At 37.4% G+C, this 23,277-nt stretch overlaps 1 protein-coding gene across 8 annotated transcripts in view; it reads left to right on the forward strand.

Annotated features, from left to right (window-relative positions):
• Nucleotides 1–23,277, forward strand: part of PCDH17 (protocadherin 17) — a 106,722-nt gene that overhangs the window by 23,733 nt on the left and 59,712 nt on the right. For 7 of the 8 annotated variants that reach the window (XM_084617348.1, XM_084617350.1, XM_084617351.1 and 4 more), the window contains exons 2-3: nucleotides 7,086–7,144; nucleotides 7,277–7,449. In XM_084617348.1, coding sequence (XP_084473474.1) covers nucleotides 7,086–7,144; nucleotides 7,277–7,449 — 232 coding nt within the window. The remainder of the gene's footprint in view (nucleotides 1–7,085; nucleotides 7,145–7,276; nucleotides 7,450–23,277) is intronic. The other variant, XM_084617349.1, reaches the window with a different exon arrangement.

Raw genomic sequence — 23,277 nt, forward strand, 5'->3', positions numbered from 1 at the left:
ATAAAAAACTAAGTCTTCAGGCCAAGTAAACACACTCAGCAGCAGATTTACCAAGAAACCTTTTCTTTCTCTTTGTGGAAAATTGTACCATGTAGAACATAAACAGTTTCTAACAAAATCAAGACAATTGTCTGTTCTTTCAAAACTAGATTTGGCAGAAAACAGTTCTTTTGTCTTGCAAAGTGATTGCCAGTATGTAAGAGCTCTGTTTCACTGGGTGGAAAATACTTGGAATTAAGGTTTTCAGAAAAAGAATTGAAAGATGTTTGAATTAGATATTAAGTGGCAGTCTGATAAAGGGGAGTGATGTTCCATTTCATTTTCTGCTAATGTTTAATTAAAAAGATGTTAGAGTCAGCAAAGACATTTTGTTTTATTGTAGTTTCAGGTATGAACACCTACATAAAATAGACTTGCATTGAATCACACATTTTGCAGCTGTCATGCTTCTTCTTGTAATTCTGAGACATAATCTGAGAAAGATTATGAATATTCTAGTTGCCTAATATTCATAAATCTGATTAATGTTTGTCTTCTTTTTTAGATATTAGAATATATCTTCTTCTAAATATGACAGTTGTTTCTGGGCACAATTTGTCAAGAATACTTGAATACCATGTTTCTCTAAACATTTCTGGAATTGTGTTGTTTTCAGACGTTTATTTTTGCAAGGGAGGGAGCTGTTAAGTTGCAAGCTTGAATTTTCTGTCTTATTTTCTAATCATTTTGTGCAAGCTAATGAGAAATGTACCAATAGTGGATTTCAGACTGGAGAATTGCAGTGTAATAGTGGGCCTGATTTTGTAAAACAGCTTTTAAATTTGCATCTGTGATATTGGAAGCTCTACACATGCACAAACACCCAAATCTGCACCAGTAAAAACTTTTGGATGCAGAGATGTGGGATTTTGTGCACACAAATATTAAGAGGCAAGGTTCAGGCCCCTTTGGAAATTAAATATTTATGTAAGGGACATACTGATGTTTCCAACGTGGACCCAGATCATACTCTTCTGTCATAATACCCAAGGGAAATGACTCTGGAGGGGAAAATTTCCACAGGTATCATGAAGTTGCCCTATGTTGTCCCGCTGCGGAATAGTGGGATGCGTGCAAACTTAGTGGATCCCAGAGGGTGTACCTCTCTCCTGCGAATCTTCCCAAAAGAACAAAACCTCTAGAACCATCGTGGAAATCTTCTTCGTCTACAAAACATTAAAAACATTTCATTTCAAATAATGTAGATTTCAGTACCCACATTCTTCTCTTGCATGGATTAACAAAAATTAAAAATGGGAGAGACCTTTTAGCTCAGCAAGACTATCCTCCCCTGCCACTAGAGGAATGTTCACTGTAATACAACATCATCTAGGGCTGTATCCAGTCTTGTTTAAAATGTTTCAAATGGTGGGGCTTCCATATCTTTCTGTAGGAGACTATCCCTCTCTAGTGGATCTCATTAGGAAGTTGTTCCTAATATTCAGCCTCTTATTATCTCAATTTCCTCCTTTCCTTTCTCTTAAATTAATCTTTTTGTAAGTAGTAGCCATTGTAAAGTTAAATAGTAGAACCTAACTAGTGGACATGCAAATTTCTGGGTCACATGGTTGTGAATTTGGAAATTGAGAATTCTGAGTTCCCCATATGTAAGTAATAGGCAAATGCAATGTTGGTGTACTGAAATGTATTTCTTCTGAGTACACAGATCCAAGCTGGTATCACAGAATGTGGATAGGTAGGTGTGTACCACAGCATGCAATTTAAAATTCCATGCGGCCAGCATTTCTTATGACTAATAGCAGAATTTGTATGTGTGTTCTTCTTCAGTACTTTATCATCACCGTGCTTGATCCCTGTCTAATGCACTGTGTTAGTTAATTTTACTCAGTGAACATCTTGAATTCCAAATAAAATCTCCAAAATCTGATGCTAAAAAGCTGATGTGGGGGTTTGGTGCGAAGGTGGGTAATGCTATCTGCCTGTTCAATTGGGGGAGCAGATCAGGGTGCATTAGTGTAGCCCCTTGGATGGGCTGCTCCAGGCTTCAGATTAGTAGCTGTTGCCCAGCACCCCTTATATGGGGATTCCTGATCACAGAATACATGTAAAATGCAGTCACCTTTCTGCCCAAATATATTTGAATCTGGTGTAGAAAATACCTCCCTAGCAGCCAGCATGGCTGCCCCAACTAGGCCCTACTATGCAATGGTTCTGTGGACAGTTCTAATAATTATAAATGGCAGTTCAGTTCTGATTCTTGAACATCCTTTCAACATCTAGTTCAGACAAAAACTGACCCATAAATTATTTCCTAAGAATTAAAATGATCAAGGCAACTGCTTAGATTGCAATACCTAAAATCATAAATAGTGTTTAATAGGGGTGTAGTTTGCCTGCCCTTTTATCTTCCTTCTCCTCCAAACACAAAAGATTGAATTCTCTGCTGTTGTAATGTCACTGATTCTTAAAGTTTGACTGTGTTACTCTGGTTGTGTGATACCAGTGGCACTTGAGGTCTTATCCTATACTGTATAAATGAGTGTGTTCCATGTAAATGAGTTCAAAAGTTAGCAAGGAATATGGGCATACAGTATGCCACTAATAAGATCTGCAGCTAATAACATAGAAAGGTTTTGGACAGTCAGAGTGCAACAAAATGCTTTTTGCTGGTGGTAGGTTTTTCAAAAGCCATACATTGCTTAGAACTGCAGCGGTGTGGTATAAAGTGGTATGACTAATAAGTCTGCTGAAAATATTTAAGATGAAGTTTGGTGAAAATCTTTCATATCAGCTTTCATCAGTGTTACATTTTTTAATTTTTTTAATGTCTGCTCATTTAGGCTGGGATTGTCAATGCAACCGATGTGAGTTAGGCACCCAAATCATTTAAATCAATGTGAGTTGGGAACCTGACTCCCTTAAGTGCCTTTGAAAATCTCAGCCTCAAAGCTTAATGTTTAGTATTTATTATAATGGTTACAGTGTATGTAAGGATAGTGTATGTAAGGATTTTGCCCTCTAGCTAAGCGTGCCCTGCTGTAGCTCATCATTGGTAGGGAGTTTCCAAGAAGTGGTAAAAGTCTATGTTTCTGGAGTTGAAGGAGTAGGATTTTATACTTAGTTCTGCAACTATACATAGATTATCTAGTAATTGTGTGTGTTCTTTTGTAACAATGGACTTATTGTAGGATGGCACCCAACTGTTTGTTTTTCTGCTAAGTATAATATGAAGAAAATTAGTCAAATTATTATTGAGTTACAGGTCATTAACCTTTACTTTGATGGTAGCAGCTCCATAGTTAAGATTGCAGTTAGGGTTCCATTATGAACCCTGTTTTTCTTATCCCTTGTAACGTGGCATAGAAAAAGTATTTTCAGCTAAAATTCACTTTAACATTTAAATTCAAATGTATGTATTCCAAAGAATGTTAATTTATACAAAAAATTAAAATAATGGAAATGGAAAGTAAATAATCAAGTACTCACTCCATACAGCTTCTTGAATAGATGTTCATTTATAAAACATCACATCTAATATTCAAAAAACAACTTTAACTCTGCTGCCAAATACCAAACTGTCATGCATCTAGCAGGGTTGTGCTTTACACGATAACACCTACAACATTAGACGTTTTATAACTGTTAGTTATAGATCCTTTCGCCACTCTTCCCTCCCAGCTCCTCTGTGCTTCTCTGGCAGCAGAAAGCAGACAGCTAGCTCACTCAGTCAACTGGGTTTCCCCTGGAGTAGGCAAATCACTAGGTCATACAAATCTGGTATATTCTACTGTATGCACCATGTTCCTATCCCCTTGGGATTGGAGACTGAAGAGTGTGTGGCCAGAACGCACATTGCTCCAAGAATACTGGCAATACTGCTATGGGGCAAGTACAAAACAGTGTAACATGGCTTGTTTTGTCTTGCACCAGTGATCAAATACCTTCAGATGATCCCAGGATTGGAAGGGAAAGATGGAGAAAAGCCATCTACACCCTTTCCCCAGGTATACCATTGGCACTGGCCCATGGATTACAAATGAAAGTGTAATATATTCTAGACCTACTCTATCTCTCTTCCTTTATATAAGTAAGTATTGTGCAAGCCTTGGTGAAGGAAAGGAAATTAATTGTGGGTTTTTTTTAAAATATCATAACCCTGAGTGCCTCGGAAGAAGGAGGGTGAGAAGTTTGCAGAAATCGCCTGTTGTGATTTGGTTATTATTCCTTGGGAGGATATGTATGGTCTGTGATAAGATGGTGTGATGATTGGTGCCGTTCCAAGAATCTAGATAGAAAGTTTGAACAGAGTATTATGAGGCATGGACAATAGATGTAAGGTGGATTGAGCTAAATTTAATATGTGGACTGTATCTGTAAGATAGCATCTTTGACTTTAGGAAGATAAAAAGGGAAATTATATTGAGCTATAAATATACTGGATGAGGTAACTAGCTTTTTGCCTCATAGTGGAACGATAGACGGGAACAGTGTTGATTCTGGGTGGTCTCTTGAACATAATAGATAGTTGAGATTAGGAAAAGGCAAATGTCTAATTAGTATAGATAAGAACAAGAGGTTAGCGTCTCTGGCTAATAATAGTTGAGACGAATGGGATCTAGAAAATAGTCTGTGGTTGGTTCTATTGGCTATAAACAGTATGCTGGGTGGGATGAGCGGTGATTTGTGAGCAGTGGTAGGCTGTTTTCAGAATGTATATAGTGTAGGGTGCATGAGTATAAGAGCATTTCTGGTCTATAGGCTGAGATTGAACAGGCATATGGGAGCAGAGGTTGTTTTGGGGATATGTTATGAGGTATTTAAATATTCTAACAGTTTATCTTCCTTCTCCCATTTCAGAATTGTTATTTTAATTCCTTTAAATGCCTATTTTAAAAACTGTAATATTTATTGCTATATGTACATTACAGCCTACATGTTAACTAGCAAGCTTAATATAAATAAAAAGCTAACAGAGGCTTTTTTTGATAGTAGATATTAAGGATCATGTTTTCAAAAGGGCCAAGCACCAAACGGCTTCTGTTTATGCATCTAAATTAAGTGGCTGGGTTTTCAAAAGTGCTTAGCTCCCTACAGCTCCTACTGTGAGCACTTTTCAAAATCTAACCTCAATAGTGAGAACTGAGCACTTCTGAAAATCTGCTCCTAAGAGGCTTGCTTAAGGTCACACAAAAAGCTAATGAAAGAGCTGGGATTAGAACCCATAACTCCAAAGTTCCTCTTCTCTAGACTACGTTTTCTTAAGTTATACCTAAGAATATGATATTTCCCACAGCAGAAATCCATTTTACCTTCTAACATCTGAATAAAATCAGTTGCTATATGCATATATAAACCCCTATATTTGAAAAGCACTGTGAAGATTTGAGGCTAGAACCATAAATTGGAGCCATGAATCTAAAACATTTTATTTTGAAAAAAGAGGAGTAAAAGTCTGATTCTATTGTCAGACATATGATTTGCATTGCTACACATCTTAAAAGTAAACTCTCACATGTGCAAAATCAGATTATTTTAAAATCAACATACACAGTATGGTGCATTCCAAATCTGAAATTTGAAACTGCTTCAAATGTTAATACAAAATGCCTGGTAATACTGTACCAACTGTCTGTGCCAAAGAGTTAATAAGCAGTAAGGGGGAAAAAACCCAGAGTATAAATACTCTGCGTTAACTAGTGGGTGAGAGCATGTAGTTTTTCCCCCAAATAATCTGTAGTTTAAAAAAACACACCACAAGTTATATAGCTAAGTTTATTTTGCATATACTGGGAGAATGATAGATGTTTGATAGTTGGTCGCAGCAACCAACATAGAATAGTAGATTTAAGATGTAGGGTCACATTCTCCCAAACTTCCCATACAACCTACAAACAGCAGCAAATCATTCTTATTACAGTGGATCTTCATCAGTTGCACATAACAACAAACAAACCTAAGAAATTAAGTTGGGAGCGAATAGGGAAAACAAATATTTAAGCGACTAGTCATTTATGTAAACACTTGTCCTGCAACATTAAACCTTACCTTGGGCCTTCTGCTTCGTTAATTGAGTGCTCCCTGTGTTACTGATACTTATGCGCTAGATGCTGTTCCTGAACTCATTGCTGCAGAGCATAATGGCGTGATATGAAGTGTTTCAGAAAACAGTAGAAGCTTTGTCGCTAAGTCAGCTGCAAGAAGAAGTGATGTGTATGAATGTATAGTATATGGTGTTTTATGAAAGATACAGTCTCTTTCTCCCAAAGAACTCTAGTTGATGATACAAGGGGAATTCAGTTCCCTTTGGCAGAACTCCATGTCAGTCTGGATGCTCTAAATACTCCTGTTCTACAGTTACTTAGCTCATACTGCTAAAAATACACTAGTCATAGACTTTATAAAATATCTTCTTTTAAAAGAATGTTTGGCAACAACAATCATTTAATGTTATTGTGTGCATGCAACCCCTATTTTTCAGAAACAGCTATTAATACTGATGAGAATTAACTAGAGAGACAAAATCAAACATATGCATACTGCTTGCATTTGGTTCCAGTAATATTTAAAAGAAAAGACCCATAAACCACTAACAGAAAGATTCTTAAATTATATTTTTTGCAATTCAGAAGTAATGTACTAGTTTAAATGAAATTGTATTCAGCAATAAGGGCATCAGAATCCCAGAAGATGATGTAACTATGTTAAAAGTGAGCATTATTGAATAATTCACTTTTGTAATATGCAAAAATTGGGTAATTTTTTCTTTCCTCTTTAATAACCATCAGTCTTAATATCTAACTAATGAAAAAACATAAACAGTGTCATCTGTCAGGTTACTGACAGAGAATACCACTTATTATAGCCTCATTGTTTACTTTAGCAGGTAATTTGTGGACCGGAATCATTTAATTGTTCTGAGTACATAATTACATGCCAGCATTTTCCAATTTAATTAAAATGTACAAATCTGAAGATTAAGGGATTTTTTTGAATTATTAATTATTTCTCCTCTAGGAAATCTTGTTGCTCTGCAGGAGATTTGTCCAGTGTACAACTATACGTATTTTTTTCCTTCTCTTTCACAGACAGACAATTTTCCCGCAGAGCCCAATTACATGGGCAGCAGGCAGCAGTTTGTTCAAAGGTAAGGCCTATTAAATAACTTTCTCGGCTTCCCCATTTGCATTCTTGTCAAAATTGCTTTGCCAGAGAGTACAATTCAAATTGGAACAAGTAAATACAACTCTCTCTTTTTTTTTTTAAATATGTATTTCAGTAGCTCCACGTTCAAGGACCCAGAAAGAGCCAGCTTGAGGGACAGCGGGCATGGGGACAGTGATCAGGCTGACAGTGACCAAGACACTAACAAAGGCTCCTGCTGTGACATGTCTGTTAGGGAGGCACTGAAGATGAAAACTACTTCAACTAAAAGCCAGCCACTTGAGCAAGGTGAGTGAAGCTTCCAATACCTACAAAGTGTAAAGCTTAAGCAATCATTATAAACCTATTAGTGCTACAGTTGGAGTTTATCATGGTGGAATTGATACTACTATCAGATAAAACAGTAAATCTTGGCCCAGAGCAAAGAATGTTCAATATCTTTAAGTATAAACATGAAACTACAATAGCCTTTCTTTTTTTATTCCAAAGAAAATTTTAAAAATCATTAAAAATTAGTATTTTTCCAAACTATTAGCATATATTTTGTTTTCATGGACATTTCCATAAATGTATAGTGTACAGTCTTTCTGCCTAGGCATGCCTTGAAAATTGAAATTAGATATGATTACAACAACAGACAAAATAACATCTAGTCATTTCCATTCTTTACATAGTTTGGAGTGAGGTTTAAGAAAAGATCTTGGATATCAGGGGGGAAAAAAAACTGGATCAGAAGAAATTTTCAGTTCAAGGCTATATTTTCCTATTTGTAACGTTGACTTCACTATTCATCGCAATATAAGAAGCAAAGTGTCAAATAATGGCATCATACGATTTTCAGTATAATCATTTCATTCACACCCTAAGAAAGACGCAGATAAGTGTCTGTTAAGCTGCTACAATGATTTATACTAGGACAGCGGCAATGCTCTATAAGCATACATTCTGATAAATAAGCATGTTTATTGCCTCCAAGTCTGTGTCCAATTCTTTTTTTTTTATGCCTTTTCACTAATTATGATATCTTCTATTTCAAAATAAATATGACATTTCCTAACAATGTCAGCCAAACTGAATGCTCCAGCATCATGTATGTTTGTGTTTTTTGTTTGTAGTCTCAAAAGCAATGAGGAAATGAACAACTGAATTCTTTTGAATTTACTGTCACATATCTGTTAGTCATTTTAGTCTGTTGTGTGGAAAGTGATTCACAATGTTAAGGATATTTAAAAATTGATTAATTAAATCATTCTTAATGAGAAGCTATATTTATAATTAAGCAGAAATACATTATAAGCTTTTTATTAATTGATGATTAATTGGAACTAGATTTTTGCCTCTAGCACAGTCTGATCTGTAGCACATTCATCAGCAAATACACACTCTACTTCATTTTTCTGATCATGTTGAGATTGCAATATAATTTTTGTTGTGTACAATATTTATAATGCTGCAGTATAATTTATTCTGTGTGTATTGGAGGGTTGACCTCATACAAGGCCTTGTTTTCCAAGTAATAAATGCCAGAAAGATTATTTTTTTTCCTGACCTTTTACCACAGTGACTCTGCTTATAATTGGACATTGATCTGTATAAAGATGCAGTGCTGGACTTTTTTTTTTTTTTAAAAAAAGAAACTGTTTGAACATGGATCTAAGTTTCTCAGTTTTTGTATAGAAAACAGAGGACAGGGTCTCCAGGCTTCAACATAACAGGTAACCTGAAAGTACAATGGAATTCCAAAAGACAAAAAAAAAGTGGAATTAGGAAAGTTATGTTCTAATAATCTAAACAAAATAGGTGCATTTTTAGGAAAGCGTTAAAAGACAGAGTTTGTATTATTGCATTTTGTGCAGCAACATGTTATACACATGAGCCAGATACAGGTCAGAATACAAGAAGACTAGTAAGCAAATTTAGTCAACCATTCGTATTGCTTATTTTTGTAATCATGCAAAGAGCTATTCGGAAGTTTGCATTTGTCATCATATCTGGATGAGGGGTCCTATTAATCAAAAAACTACTCATGCAATTGGCTCATATTAATTCCTCAGTTTCTTTTTATACAGAAATTGAACTATGAATATTAAGTGCAATCTGTTGCTGAATGTCAGCAGGAGGCATTTAGGCAAATCTGTTTTGGGGGGTTTTGCACAACAAATTAAATGTAAACATAGAGACGGCAAAGGGAGCTATGTTTCAAATGTAATTAAAAAGGGTAATGATATTTGTTGTTTCCTGTGAGTTCTTCAGGAACAAAATGGATGGTGGAGTTATGTAGACTAGGGTTTCAAACCTTCACTGAACTTCATATGGACACAGAGGTTCAATTCATGCAGAGATCATTGCAGGAAAGAAGCCCAAAAGCCCAATTCTGTTCTACTGAATCAATGATTGTTTTTCTGTTGATTTTAATGCGAGCAGTGTTGGGCTCAATAATTCTACCTGCACCGGTATAGTCTTTCTCTTCAGAAAATGGGTTTTGTTTTTTGAATGAAAAGGCCAGTTTGTGGGAGGAGACATATGACAAGTAAGATAATGAAAGAAAATGATCTTGTTTTCCATAAAGAAAAATTGTCTTCCAGGGTAAAAGAGATGGAAGAGTGGCCAAAAACCAGTTGTCTAGACCAGAGCTCAAAGTGGTAGCAGAAGTGCTGGCTCTGTCATCATTCTAGGTTGCACTCAAGGATGGAAAACCATCAATTTGTAACAAAAATTTAAGACAGGTGGTATTTGTTTAAGTATATTTAAAATGCTGTTGCTTTTGTTGATCTGAGGTCAATTAGAATTATTACGTGTTCAGCACTTTTTAATATTAGACCATGCTTAAATGGACTCAGGAACCTAATGTTAGGGTTTTGAAACTCTTGGCCTGAGTTTGTATCTGCAAACTTTTGTATATAATTTCCAAGCATTCCTATCAGAAGTGTAGCTCCAGACCCAGCCATGGTAGCAGCAGCAGGAACACTCGTGTGAACTGGTTACTGTTACGTTAACAACTGTGTCATCTAATCTGGCTCAGAGCAGGTCTAGACGACATGGTGGTTAAATGTCAGTGGTTGATCTACACTGATGCTACCACCTGTACAGCCACACAGTGCTAGCAAAATAGGAAATTTTATGAAAAAAAATGTCTAGGATAGAAATAGCTTCTGGCTGGATATGGGGATCTGCGCAACCCAGCTCACATTTCGGCTTCCACCAAAGGAAAGAGACAGTGGAGAGCAAAGCCCAAATACATCTGCTGTTGAGAAAGTTTGATTTTGAAGGGGAAGTCTACAGGTGGCACTTTTCGTTTTGCGCTGGTCTCAGTACTATTAAATATGGGAGAAACTGCAAATGAGAGAATTTTTATCAAAACTAGACATTGGCCTCTAATGGGAAAAAAATAACCCACACGCTTTAAAAAAAGTCACTGGAACAATAAGTCTCGTGTACTAAACAATCATGTCTCCATTCAGTTATTTCAGTGAAGCCATCCTGCTATATACTTCAGTCCTCTCTTTCTATAAAAATGTCTAGCTGTCTTTTAATCTTATTTATGCTATCTGAGTCACTATTCTTACTAAGCAACTTATTCAATATGCTTATGGTTTTGCCAGAATTTTTTGTTTATGCCTCATTTTTAGGCTGTGTCCCTGAGTTATTTTAACCCTTTCACCAGACAGAACAGTTTGAACTCATTCCCTTTGTTAAACACTTTTAACAGCTTTAAATAGTTCCTATTAAGTTACCTTGAAACTCTTCACTGCTCCAACTGAAATAGCTCATAGTATTTTTTTTCCAATAGTATTTTTTAAATACTGGAATCATTCTTTTTGATGCCAATGGTTTAAGCATAAGGGCAATAATATCTTTTCCTGGAAAAGATGACCAGAACTGAAAATCATATTCTAAATGGTATCTAGAAAATGGCTAGTACGATAGCAAAATAATTTGTATTCCATCCTTCTGTTAGTGCATCCTAGAAATCTATTTTCCATTTCTTGCAGCTATCCACAAAGTTGGATATTTTTCTAATAACTCTTAAATCCTTTTCCTGGTTAGAATGCTGCAGGATTTCTATTTCATTTCTGTTTTGGTTTATTTTCATTTCTATTTTGGTAGCGGTTTTTCTACTTTTTCCTACATAAAATTATTTTATTATTTTATTGTCAAAATTACTTTTGAGATCAAGTCTCTCTGAATCTAATAGCCTTGTTCAGTATTTGTTGTAACACAAGGTGTGGTATCATAATTTCAAATATATGATATCAAAGTTTGCTTTTCATCCACATCTCACAGGAGGAGTTTGCATAAATGCTGTTGCCTAGTTAACAATAACTTTATTCTTGAGAGAGAAGAAAGGACAGAGGAGCCTCCTGAGAGGAAGATTAGAAGGAAATTCTTCAAGATTCATGTCAGAGACTCCCTTAAACCCTATAATCTGTTTACCAGGTTTCTCCGCTAGAGGGTACAGTTTTGCCCTAATTTACACAACACGGCTACCCAGTATAAAAGGGGCAAAATGAACCCGCAAGAAAAATAAGAGATACTAAAGCATCAGCCCCGAAATATAATACTTCTTTCTTCTTACAACAGAAATACATATGCATCTTAACTGTAGTAGCGCTACCTGCAGCAATCTTATAACAAAAACATTATCAGTGTTTTAACATCTCAAAGAATATTCTGAACTCTTGAGTTTGTCCACAGAACAAAGTCCCTTAAAGTCTGTTGTAGCTTGTTTGTTGATTTTTTCCACTCTTTGAGCAAGAGTGTGATAATTTGTTCTTAAAATCCAGTACTCTGCATTGATTCCCCAATAGTAAGCATGAGATTATCAGAATTTTTGACCAAGAATTTTTCTGATCTCCCCATTGACAGCCTTGTCACAATTCCTGAGGTCCCCAGGATAATTAAAAGCCATTGGGATCTATTTAATTGGCTGAAATTCAGCCCTTGATGGTCAGTGAGGAAAGATCAGGCACAATTCTTTTCTGCTCTCTGACGCCATCACCAATGCTTTTCGTGCCATTTGGAATGATGGGTTGTTAAACAAGTGCACTAGTTTAATGAGATATCCAAACAAGAAGATTGTGGAGAAATTCCTTCTCACAGTTTGGTGATTGCCTCTGCTGAGAAACTGATTCAGGTTGGGAGTCCCCCCAAAACTGACACAACCTGTGAAATATTTTGTTCAACATTGCTTCCTCCCATAGGTTTCCCCCCCCGGACAGAACATCTTCTATCACATTCTCTCTGTGCCCAGAATGTGAATAGCTGTCAGACTGCACTACTTGTTCTGACGCCACCTAAGAATCTTTATGTCCAAGAGTATCATCCACTCCAACTTGGTTACCCCTAACATGGTCAGGTAAGAAACTACCTTGCTGTTGTATGTCAGGACTTGCACGCAATACCCATTCTTCACTTTCATCTGATTCAGTGTGATCCAGACCCAGAGCAATGCCAGCTTGTTTATACATAGAGTCTCTTACCTTTTGATGTCTCAGGGACTTTTCTCATTCTGATTTAGAGGTATCAGTTTCTAGAATTATAGAGTATAGAAACTATTTGGTAGTGCCCAAAATAAATGAGGTTTTATCCCTATCAGATTTGTTCCTTACCATACATTCCCTGGTATTCCCACTCCTTTTCTGACTTCTGTGATTTAAGCAAGTGCATCTGTAGTTTTATGTAAGCAGTTGCCATGGGAAATGCTAGCAACAAAGCTGCTTTATCAAGGAAACGACCTATCTAGCCAGCTGTCTCTGACCAAATCAGTTACCAACACCCCGTGAGATATTTGGGTAATGCAGTATCATTTTAACAATAGGGATTTTAGTTTAAGACTCAGAACCCACTGTGGCTTTTATTATTTATGTATGGCTTTTATGCTCAGCTCCAAAGGTTTCTTAATTTTCTGCAGTGCGTAGGATCTGATGAGAAACAGTCAAATGAAAAAGAGTCCCATTCAATTACATCACATAATGGCACACAGCTAAAAAGTGAAAATATTTTAAAGTGCTTATGTACAAATGCTAGAAGTCTAAGTATTAAGATGGGTGAACTTGTGTGCCTCATACTAAATGAGGGTATTGGTATAATAGAAACTTGGTGGAATGAGCATAACCAATGTAACATGGTAATACCAGGGTACAAAATATATTAGAAGGACAGAATAGGTCGTACTGTTGGGAGAGTGGTGCTATATATGAAAGCAGGCATAGAGTCAAATGAAGTAAAAATCTTAAATGAACCAAACTGTACCATAGAATCTCTATGGATAGTAAGTCCATGCTTGAATAATAAGACTATAGCAGTAGGGATATATTACCGACCACCTGACCAGGATGGTGATAGTGACTGTGAAGTGCTCAGGGAGATTAGAAAGGTTGTAAACATTTAAAAAACTCAATAATAATGGGGGATTTCAGTTATCCCCATATTGACTGGATACATGTCACATCAGGGCAGGATACAGAGATAAAGTTTCTTGACACTTTAAATGACTGCTTTTTGGAACCCACAAGGGGAGAGGCAATTCTTGATTTTGTCTTAAGTGGAACACAGGATCTTGTCCAAGAGGTGAATATAGCTGAACCGCTTGGTAATAGTGACCATAGCATAATAAAATTTTACATCCCTGTGAGGGGGAGGGAGAAACACCAAAGCAGCCCACCCCGGTACCATTTAATTTCAGAAGGGGGAGCTACACAAAAATGAGGAAGCTAGTTAAACAGAAATTAAAAGGTACAATGTCAAAACTGAAATCCCTGCAAGCTGCATGGAAACTTTTTAAAGATACCATAATAGAAGCTCAATTTAAATATATACCCCAAATTAAAAAACATAGTTTAAGAGGACCAAAAAAATGCAAACATGGCTAAACAACAAAGTAAAAAAAGCAGATAGAGGCAAAAAGCATCCTTTAAAAAGTAGAAGTTAAATCCCATTGAGGAAATTAGAAAGAAGTGTAAATGCTGGCAAGTGAAGTGTAAAAATATAATTAGGAAGGCCAAAAAAGAATTTGGAAGAAAAGCTAGACAAAGACTCAAAAAATAACAGCAAAAAAAAAAAATTAAATACATCAGAAGCGGGAAGACGGCTAACCAACCATTGCGGCCCCAGTATGATCGAGATGCTAAAGGATCACTCAAGGAAGATAAGGTCTTCACAGCTGAGGATGTGAGGGAGATTTCCAAACCTGAGCCATTCTTTTTAGATGACAAATCTGAGGAACTGTCATGGATTGATGTGCCATTAGAGGAGGGTTTTGGAAAAAATTGATAAATTAAACAGTAATAAATCACCAGGTCAAGATGGTATTCACCCAAGGATTCTGAAGGAACTCAAATGTGAAATTTCAGCACTACTAACTGTAGTAGATAACCTATTGTTTAAATCAGCTTCTGTACCAGATGACTGGAGGATAGCTAATGTGATGCCAATTTTGAAAAAAGTCTTCAGAGGCAATCCTGGCAAATACAGGCTGGTAAGCCTAACTTCAGTACGAGGCAAATTGGTTGAAACTATAGTAAAGAACAGAATTATCAGCCACATCGATGAACATGATTTATTGGGAAAGTCAACATGGTTTTGTAAAGAGAAATCATGACTCACCAAGCTACTGTAATTTTTTAGGGGGTCAACAAGCATGTGGACAAGGGTGATCCAGTGGATATAGTGTACTTAGATTTTCATAGAGCCTTTGACAAGGTCCCTCACCAAAGGCTCTTAAGCAAAGTAAGCTGTTATGGGATAAGAGGGAAGGTCCTCTCATGGATCAGTAACTGGTTAAAAGATAGGAAACCAGGGATAGGAGAATGGGACAGTTTTCAGAATGGAGAGCGGCAAATAGTGATGTCCCCCAAGGCTCAGTACTAGGACCAGTATTGTCCAACATATTCATAAATGATCTGGAAAAAGGGGTAAAAAGTAAGGTGGCAACATTTGCAGATGATACAAAACTACCCCAGATAGTTAAGTCCATAGCAGACTGTGAAGGGTTACAAAGGGATCTCACAAAACTGGGTGACTGGGCAACAGAATGGCAGATGAAATTCAGTGTTGATAAATACAGAGTAATGCACATTGGAAAACATAATCCCAACGATACATATAAAATGATGGTGTCTTAATTAGCTGTTACCACTCAAGAAAGAGATCTTGGAGTCATTGTGGATAGTTCTCTGACAACATCCACTCAATGTGCAGCGGCAGTTAAAAAAGCTAACAACATGTTAGATAATAAGACAGGAAATACCATATTGCCTGTGTATAAATCCATGGTATGTCTACATCTTGAATACTGCATGCAGATGTGGTCGCCCCATCTCAAAAAAGATATATTGGAATTGAAAAAGGTACATAAAAGGTCAACAAAAATGCTTAGGGGTATGGAACAGCTTCCATATGAGGAGAGATAAGACGGGGAATTTTCAGCTTGGAAAAGAGATGACTTAGGAGGAATATGATCAAGGTCTATAAAATCATGACTGGTGTGGAGAAAATAAATAAGTAAGTGTTATTTACTCCTCATAACAGAAGAATTAGGGGTTACCAAATTAAATTAATAGGCAGCAGGTTTAAAACAAACAAAAGGAAGTATTTATTCACACAACTTATAGTCTACCTGTAGAGCTCTTTACCAGAGTCTGTTGTGAAGGCCAAGAATATAACAGGGTTCAAAAAAGAACTAGATAGGTTCATGGAGGATAGGTTCAGCAATGGCTACTAGCCAGGATGGGCGTGGATGCAAAACCATGCTCTGAAGTGTTCCTAGCCTCTGTTTGCCAGAAGCTGAGAATGGGAGACAGGGGATAGATAATTTGATGATTACCTATTCTGTTCATTCCCTCTGAAATATCTGTCGTTGGCCACTGTCAGGATATTGGGCTAGATAGATCATTGGTCTGACCCAGTATGGCCGTTCTTATGTTCCTATCAGTAGATTGGTCAAGAAAACAGCACTTCTAAGCTTGAGAGTCTGATCAGCTGTACCACTGGCCGCGTCCTCCTCATGAAAGTACTAGGTGCGCTGAACAGACTGAACATTGTAACTTTCCATTGGTGTATTACTGCTTTTGACACAATCATCTAGCATTTTTGGTAATAATAACACTCAAATGGCTTTGCTGAAGTCCACTTTTGCTTAAAAAGTTTTCCTGTTGAATCTTTTAAGCTGTCCATTTTGAATGCTTATAGCACTAAATACTTGTTCAAGGATTTTAAAGGTAGGACAAGCCAAAACCAAGACTTTCTGACCAAAAATATAGATCTGAACTCGTCTCTGCAAATGTGCTGCCCCTCTAATATTTCATAGCAGCCTCTCCTGTAAGGCCAATAAGCATAAAAGATATATTTTAGCAAAGTTCAGCCACAAGTTGTTGGGCTAGATGCAAGAATTATTGGATGAAATTCTGTGGCCTTTGTTATGCAGGAGGCCAGTCCAAATTATCGTAACATCTAAAATGTATGATTCTGAGAAGTATCTATTTCTGTATGTTATATGATAGGAGAACTTACCCCCAAATTATATTTTGAACAAAACTAAGCCTGAGCCCGTCTGACATCCAGCTCTTATTTACTGATATTGGAGGATGTACAGTGTGTTTATTATATTGCGAGAAGAAGGGTTTGTTTGTTTTTGTTTTTTTGTCCCATCCCTTTAAAAGTCCTTTAATAATAAATCCCCTTTTTGTTTGCATGTTGTGTTTTTAAACTTGAGTCTACCAGTTAATTTTTAGATTGAATTTCTGCATTTTCAGTCTCAATTCCGTATTGAGAGTAGGTTCTCGGATGGCATTTTGTGATGTCAGGCCAGGAGACAATAACAGCTGCTGCTGAGAAGCTGGGTCCAAGCCTTTATGCTGGGTTTCTGCCATAAAGACAAGAGAATTCCCGCAAGCTACCTCCCTCCACCAATGTGCTCCCCTCAAGTCTTTGAAGCTTTTGGGAGTTCTAGCAGTAGGATAAAAGGGGGAGCGGGATGAGGAAGAGGATACTATGCTAAAAATGGGCAGAAAAATTATATGAAGTGTTGACCCTCTGATGGGAGAAGAGGTCAGGTTAATGTCTCTATCTATTTACTACCTTTATATTATATATAAAACAGATAAATGTAGGCAGATGTTACAGTAGTTGAAGAGTCAGTGAGCAGCACACTTTGCATGAGAATACCTCTATCTACTCTTACCACAAGCTGCGTTTCAACTGGAGTTGGGTTCATCCAGACCAGGTTTTCAACCAAGGACATGTTTCATTTTGTCTGGGCTCACCACTAGGATATCTTGGTGTTTTGGCAGTGTACTTAAGTATATGGGAGAGACTAAATGAAGCTATTTAGGCAAAAAATTAGGGGGAAACTCTCTCTGACTGACTTTCAAAACATACCGAAAAGTACTTATGTATCTATATGGAAATAGAAATGTGTCTTTGCAATATAAAGGGGGGATAATCAGACAGCAGGGCACTGTATATGCACCATTTGCTGTGTTATGCCACTTTGTCAGACAACATTTTACAGGCTACTTTGTTTTTTCTCCCAACAATTCACCTTCCTTTTTAACTGGAGGTTGGCCAGGCTAGACAGCTGTACTTTCCCCATTCTACTCCAAGCCTGCCAGTCTGCTCTTCTCCTCCAGGGACCTTCTCCCCATTGCCTGTGGGAAAGAAGACTTGTCCTGTGGGACTGGCTCCCAGACCTGCTATTTGAAGGGTCAGTTGTGAAAAGATTTCCATATTTTTCCTTCTATATCTTTATTTTTATTTTGTAGACAAAGTTTCAGCACCAGATTAATTTGCTATCTGATGCTGATGAATTCTTAAAGGGGAAGAGATTGAAACCTGATCTGGATAAACTACTACTCCATTTCAAATGCTGTTTGCTTGGTGTGCTTGTTTGCACATCAGTACCTAGGATATTCCTCAAGCTCACCACTGTTTAACAACAGGTCTTGTGTTTGAACTCAGGGTGTAAAGGGTAAGGTTTGGGAGCTCTACTGTAAATACTTATTTCTACATGTATTTCTGAAAGCTAAAAATGCAGATGTCCCCCCCCCAGCCACTCCTTCACACCCTCACCCCTAGTTTAAGCCTCTCTACCTTTTCCTGCAATCCCTATTTTGAAACCACCTTAGCTGTAGTCAGGGACAAAGTCATAGTGCGGTGATTTGTTCTTGGAAGTCTTGGAATTCATAAGTATTTCACATAGTAGAGCTTTGTGTTTTTTTACTGCAAGAAAAGCAGAGAAAAGGCTCACAGTGCTCAGTAAGATGAAGCACTTCTGTGTCAAAATTTTTATCTTGAGCTAACAATGTTCTTTCAGATTCTTTCTGTAAATGGAAAGAAAAGTGGGGGCATTGAGAGATCAACAACTTTGGAACAAGGCAACCAAAAAGGAGATAGTTCTTATTGTTTTAGGTTTTATACATTTTTCTTTGTAGTAAACAGCTATTCTGTTGTGCTTACTTTTGTTAATAGAAGTTTTAGGCGTACACATATGAATTCATGATGACTTCATAAAACCTATACTCTTGGGACAGGATTGTACCCTTTTTCTGAGAAAGTTCTCGGTTTGGTGGACTTATATTATAACTTTCCCTTCCTTTATTATAGTTTCTTGTATGGAATTCAATTTTATTTAAAAGTATGTGTCTATGTTTGTGTGTGTATCCAGTTATTTAAATTACATAATTAGAGTATGTACATAATAAAATGTGATGATGGGCCATATCCTGCCTTCCTACATTAAAATGCACAGAAAGGGAAAATTTGCATTGAATAATCCCAAGGCTTTTTTGTCAGTGAGCATCCTCTCTGCTATGAGGCTTGGCTGGCTGTGGTGCAGAACTGGCAGGAGGTCTTGACTGCTGAGTGCTCTGAGGCAAGAATCCATGTAATATAATAATACTACTTAGCATTTATAGAGGGCTTTGCTTAGACACAGTGCTGTAACAACATTAACTGATTAATACTAATTACAAGTTGGGTCTAAACCCCAGGGATGCTGATGTATATATACTCAATGTGTATGTACATGTACTCAATGTACTCTGCCACCATACACTTATCAGATACCCCCAAATCCAAAATGGCAGCTGAGCTGGCTTCCATGTCCTGCTACCGCTTCCCCTTCATCCCAGCAGCTATACTTATATAACTTCCCTGCCCCAAGTGGGCTTCATATGTTGTGAAAGAGACTTATTGCTCCTGAGAGCAGCAGGAACTTCTGATGCATATTTCATCATGTTACAGTTCTTTATACTGAGAACACTCCATGTATAACAGATGTTCCCTGACTACTACCCTTTCCTGAAGGTGACATGCCCTTTTTTCTTAAGTTGCAGCTCTGCTGTGTGTGTTTTCCAAAGGAGCTGATAGTGGCTATGTGTTACTAGGAGAAGAAGCTGCATAGCGGCCCCTGTGCAGCATGCTAAGCTATATTTAATTCCGTCTGCTACCCTGTGCTACACAGAATGGAGGGGAGCATATGCCTGTTAGGGGGCTTATTCCTTCACCCACTTACTTCCCTGGTCCTTCTCGCATGAACAGAGAGCAACAATACCCGAAGTCCAAAGGTGCAAACAATTTGATGTTTATTGTGGGGAACTTCCAGCAAGCATGATTCCAGTTTCCTTCCTTAGTATCCCCCTTCCCAGCTCTGACCACAGAGCCTTACACCTGTGTCCCTGTTCCCATTCCTGCCCTTAGCCAAACATGATCCCAATTTCCCCATCCCCAATCCCTGTTCACATTTCTCCCTTTAGCAAAACATGATTCCAATTTCCCCCCGACACCCCACTCACTTTTTGATTGACTGCAGATTATATAGTAAAATTTGAGTTCTGCTTAGCTATACCGTAACCATTTTCCTGAAATTTAACTAACCAATCCTAACATATTGTAACATGATTATGTAACCAATTATATCCCACCACCTTAATTAGTTTACACCCAGAAAAATTAATTATACAGCAGACAGAAACAATCACAGAACTAGACAGAGATTATACAGACAAACAATAGCAAAGTGGGAACTATCATGACAAAACAATACAGAAGTGAGGATTTCACATCCCAGCTATTGATACGTGAGTTCTTGCCAGACAGGATGCTATCAAACTAAGTTTCCTTTTACATTTTCTAGGCACTTCCCTTTCTCTGGAGGTGATAGGCACTATCAGGACAGGACTGTGTTCCTAACAGCCCAATAGCACCTTATTTCAATGTGACTAGTTTGGAATGTGAGGATGTGACCATTCGCTTCCCAGCTTAAGGCTGCCTCTGCTGCTTAGCCAAAGATCTTAGCGTAAGCACAGGGCCTCAGAATGTCACAGTACGAGAAGGCTCTTACACCGGCAGACAGTGATTTTGATTCTTTCTTTTATACCCCTAACTAGCCAAGTGATAAGAATACACCTAAATTCTTAAAGTATGGGCCTTTACAGACAGGCCTGAATATCTGTATCCTAACAATGCCCAATGTAACAAAGTTATGCTGTGACATCAGATTTCAGAGTAGCAGCCATGTTAGTTTGTATTCGCAAAAAGAAAAGGAGTACTTGTGGCACCTTAGAGACTAACCAATTTATTTGAGCATAAGCTTTTGATGCATCCGATGAAGTGAGCTGTAGCTCACGAAAGCTTATGCTCAAATAAATTGGTTAGTCTCTAAGGTGCCACAAGTACTCCTTTTCTTTTTGTGACATCAGAAAATCTTTATTTAAATCTGTAAATGTGTTGTACAAATTTAGGACCAAATTCTGCTAGCCTTACTTACATGAATAGTCCCATTGAAATCAAGGCAATCAAGCAACATATAACCCACAACTCCTAATATTTCAGATGTTAACTTTTTCTTTAATAGTATGTTATTAATCAACAGTTTCTGAAAGTTGATTATTTAAAATATCCCATTTTATTTTGAATTATGGGAGCAGTATGAAAAATTCAGATTTGTACATTTCTTATACCTGTTCCCAGATTGTAAAAGTAAATGCAGTTTGCAAGTGTGTTCTTATGCCAGGGCAGTCCGTTAACCTCTGTGTTTGTGAAGTTTAATAATTCTAGGGTAAAAACTGCTGCTAGCTAAAACTTAGTGTACAGTATCTCTACCCTACTAAAGAGAGAGAGTGTTTTATAAGTTGAAAGATTTAAAATTGTCGTGTTTTTTAAATAGATCATTAATAGGCACCTTAGAAAAACCGAATATAGGAAGACTTGCGTGTTTTAACAGAATATTCAACTTCAGCCCTCCTCCTTGTGGGTTATTGTGAACTTGCATAACTCAAACCAGTTTTTATGTAAAAACTGAAGTTTGGCAGTCTCATTGGGCCAAATCCTTGGATGCCTCACCTGCCCAAATAAGGTTCAAAAGAATCTTAAAACTGTGCAGGCCAGGTGCAGGAGAAGGACTGCATCACCTTTCATACTGTGAAGAAAAATCTCTGCGATAGTCTCTGCAGTGTCAGTGGTCACAAAAAGTGGCCACTATACAAATCCACCGTTCCTAAACCCCACATCTAGTAAAAGCATGTGTTGTTTCTGCTGCTCCATTCCTAGGGTCTGTGGCCTGTTGGTGTTGAGGATTCTGACTGTTAGCCCTGTGACTTTTTTTGTTGACGTGAGCAAAGCCCACATTAAGTTAAAATTGCTTTGGGCACCATCAATTGGCAACATTGCTTTTTTTTTTTTTTGCTCTCTCAGTTTTTCAGTGCAGAACGTTACTACAATAGAACTTCAGAGTTCTGAACACCTTGGGAATGGAGGTTTTTCATAACTGTGAAATGTCTGTAACTCTGAACAAAATATTATGGTTGTTCTTTCAAAAGTTTACAACAGAACATTGACTTAATACAGCCTTGAAACTTTGCTATGAAGAAGAAAAATGATGCTTTTAACCATCTTAATTTAAATTAAACAAGCACAGAAGCAGTTTCCTTACCTTTGCAAATCTTTTTTTAAACTTTCCCTTAATGTTTTAGTAATTTACATTTAATACAGTACTGTACTGTATTTGCTTTCTTATTTTATTTTTTTGTCTCTGCTGCTGCCTGATTGTGTACTTCAGGTTCCAAATGAGGTGTGTGGGTGACTGATCAGTTCATAACTCTGGTGTTCGTAACTCTGAGGTTCTACTGTATTTATTATTAATGAAAATTGTACCAGATTATATAAGCAACATGGCAGAGTTAATGTTGCAACCTTAACTTTTAGAATGTCTTAGCTTTTGAATACTTGATCTAAAATCCTGAATATTGGAATAGTGCAGTCTAATTTGAAAATTGTTTATTTAGGAATAATTGTCATGTTTTGGTGTTATTCTTCATACCTGAATGTTTCTTCTTCAGCAGAGGCCGAAGAATAATGTTCTATTTCAGAGAATTCCAGGAAAAACTGGGTTCAGTTGGCTACCATCTCCCATTGTTCTCAATGCGATAGAGGCCAGAGGATGCCCTTAGCAAAGACGAACACTGTCTCCTGTCACCTCCTGACAGACATAGAGGGTTACCATCTTCTCTGAAGGCATGTTGGCTTTATTTCCTTTTGAGAGACAATGGCTATTTTATAAGAGGACATCCTCACTGAGGGCAGGCCTCTGGCCATAGCCTCATTGAGAACAGTAGAAGATGGTGGCCATTTTGAAAAAAGCCAGTTCTTTTTGGGTTCTCTGAAAGAGATTTTATTCTTCAGCTTCCATTGACGGATGCATTTTCAGTAATGAAAGATAGTGTTTCTTCTATTGTACATACTCATAAATATTTCTTTTTTAAAAACTATCAGGCCTACTCAACAAGGAGGATAGGCGATGAGGTGTATGGGTGCAAACTAGGGAATATGTGTTCGGAGGAATGTAGGGGTGTAGAAGGGATGGTGGGCTTGGGGAAGATGGGTGTTTGTGTATTCAGAGGAATGTAGGTGGTTAAGAAAGGAGGGGAAAATTCAGGGTGGTGGTGCATGGGTATATAAAGGAATGAATGAGATTTTGGAGGAGGAAACTGGGGTATACACCATATTTTGCACTGCTGTGATGATGCAAAGTCTCTCTAAACTCAGTTGACTAGTCAGTATGCTCTGACTGGTTTGTGGTTCTCCAGAGTGCAATAAAGTATCCAGAGCATATTGATGAAT

This window comes from Lepidochelys olivacea, assembly GCF_965140295.1.
Source record: "Lepidochelys olivacea isolate rLepOli2 genome assembly, chromosome: 1".
In the NCBI taxonomy this organism is placed as follows: domain Eukaryota; kingdom Metazoa; phylum Chordata; order Testudines; family Cheloniidae; genus Lepidochelys; species Lepidochelys olivacea.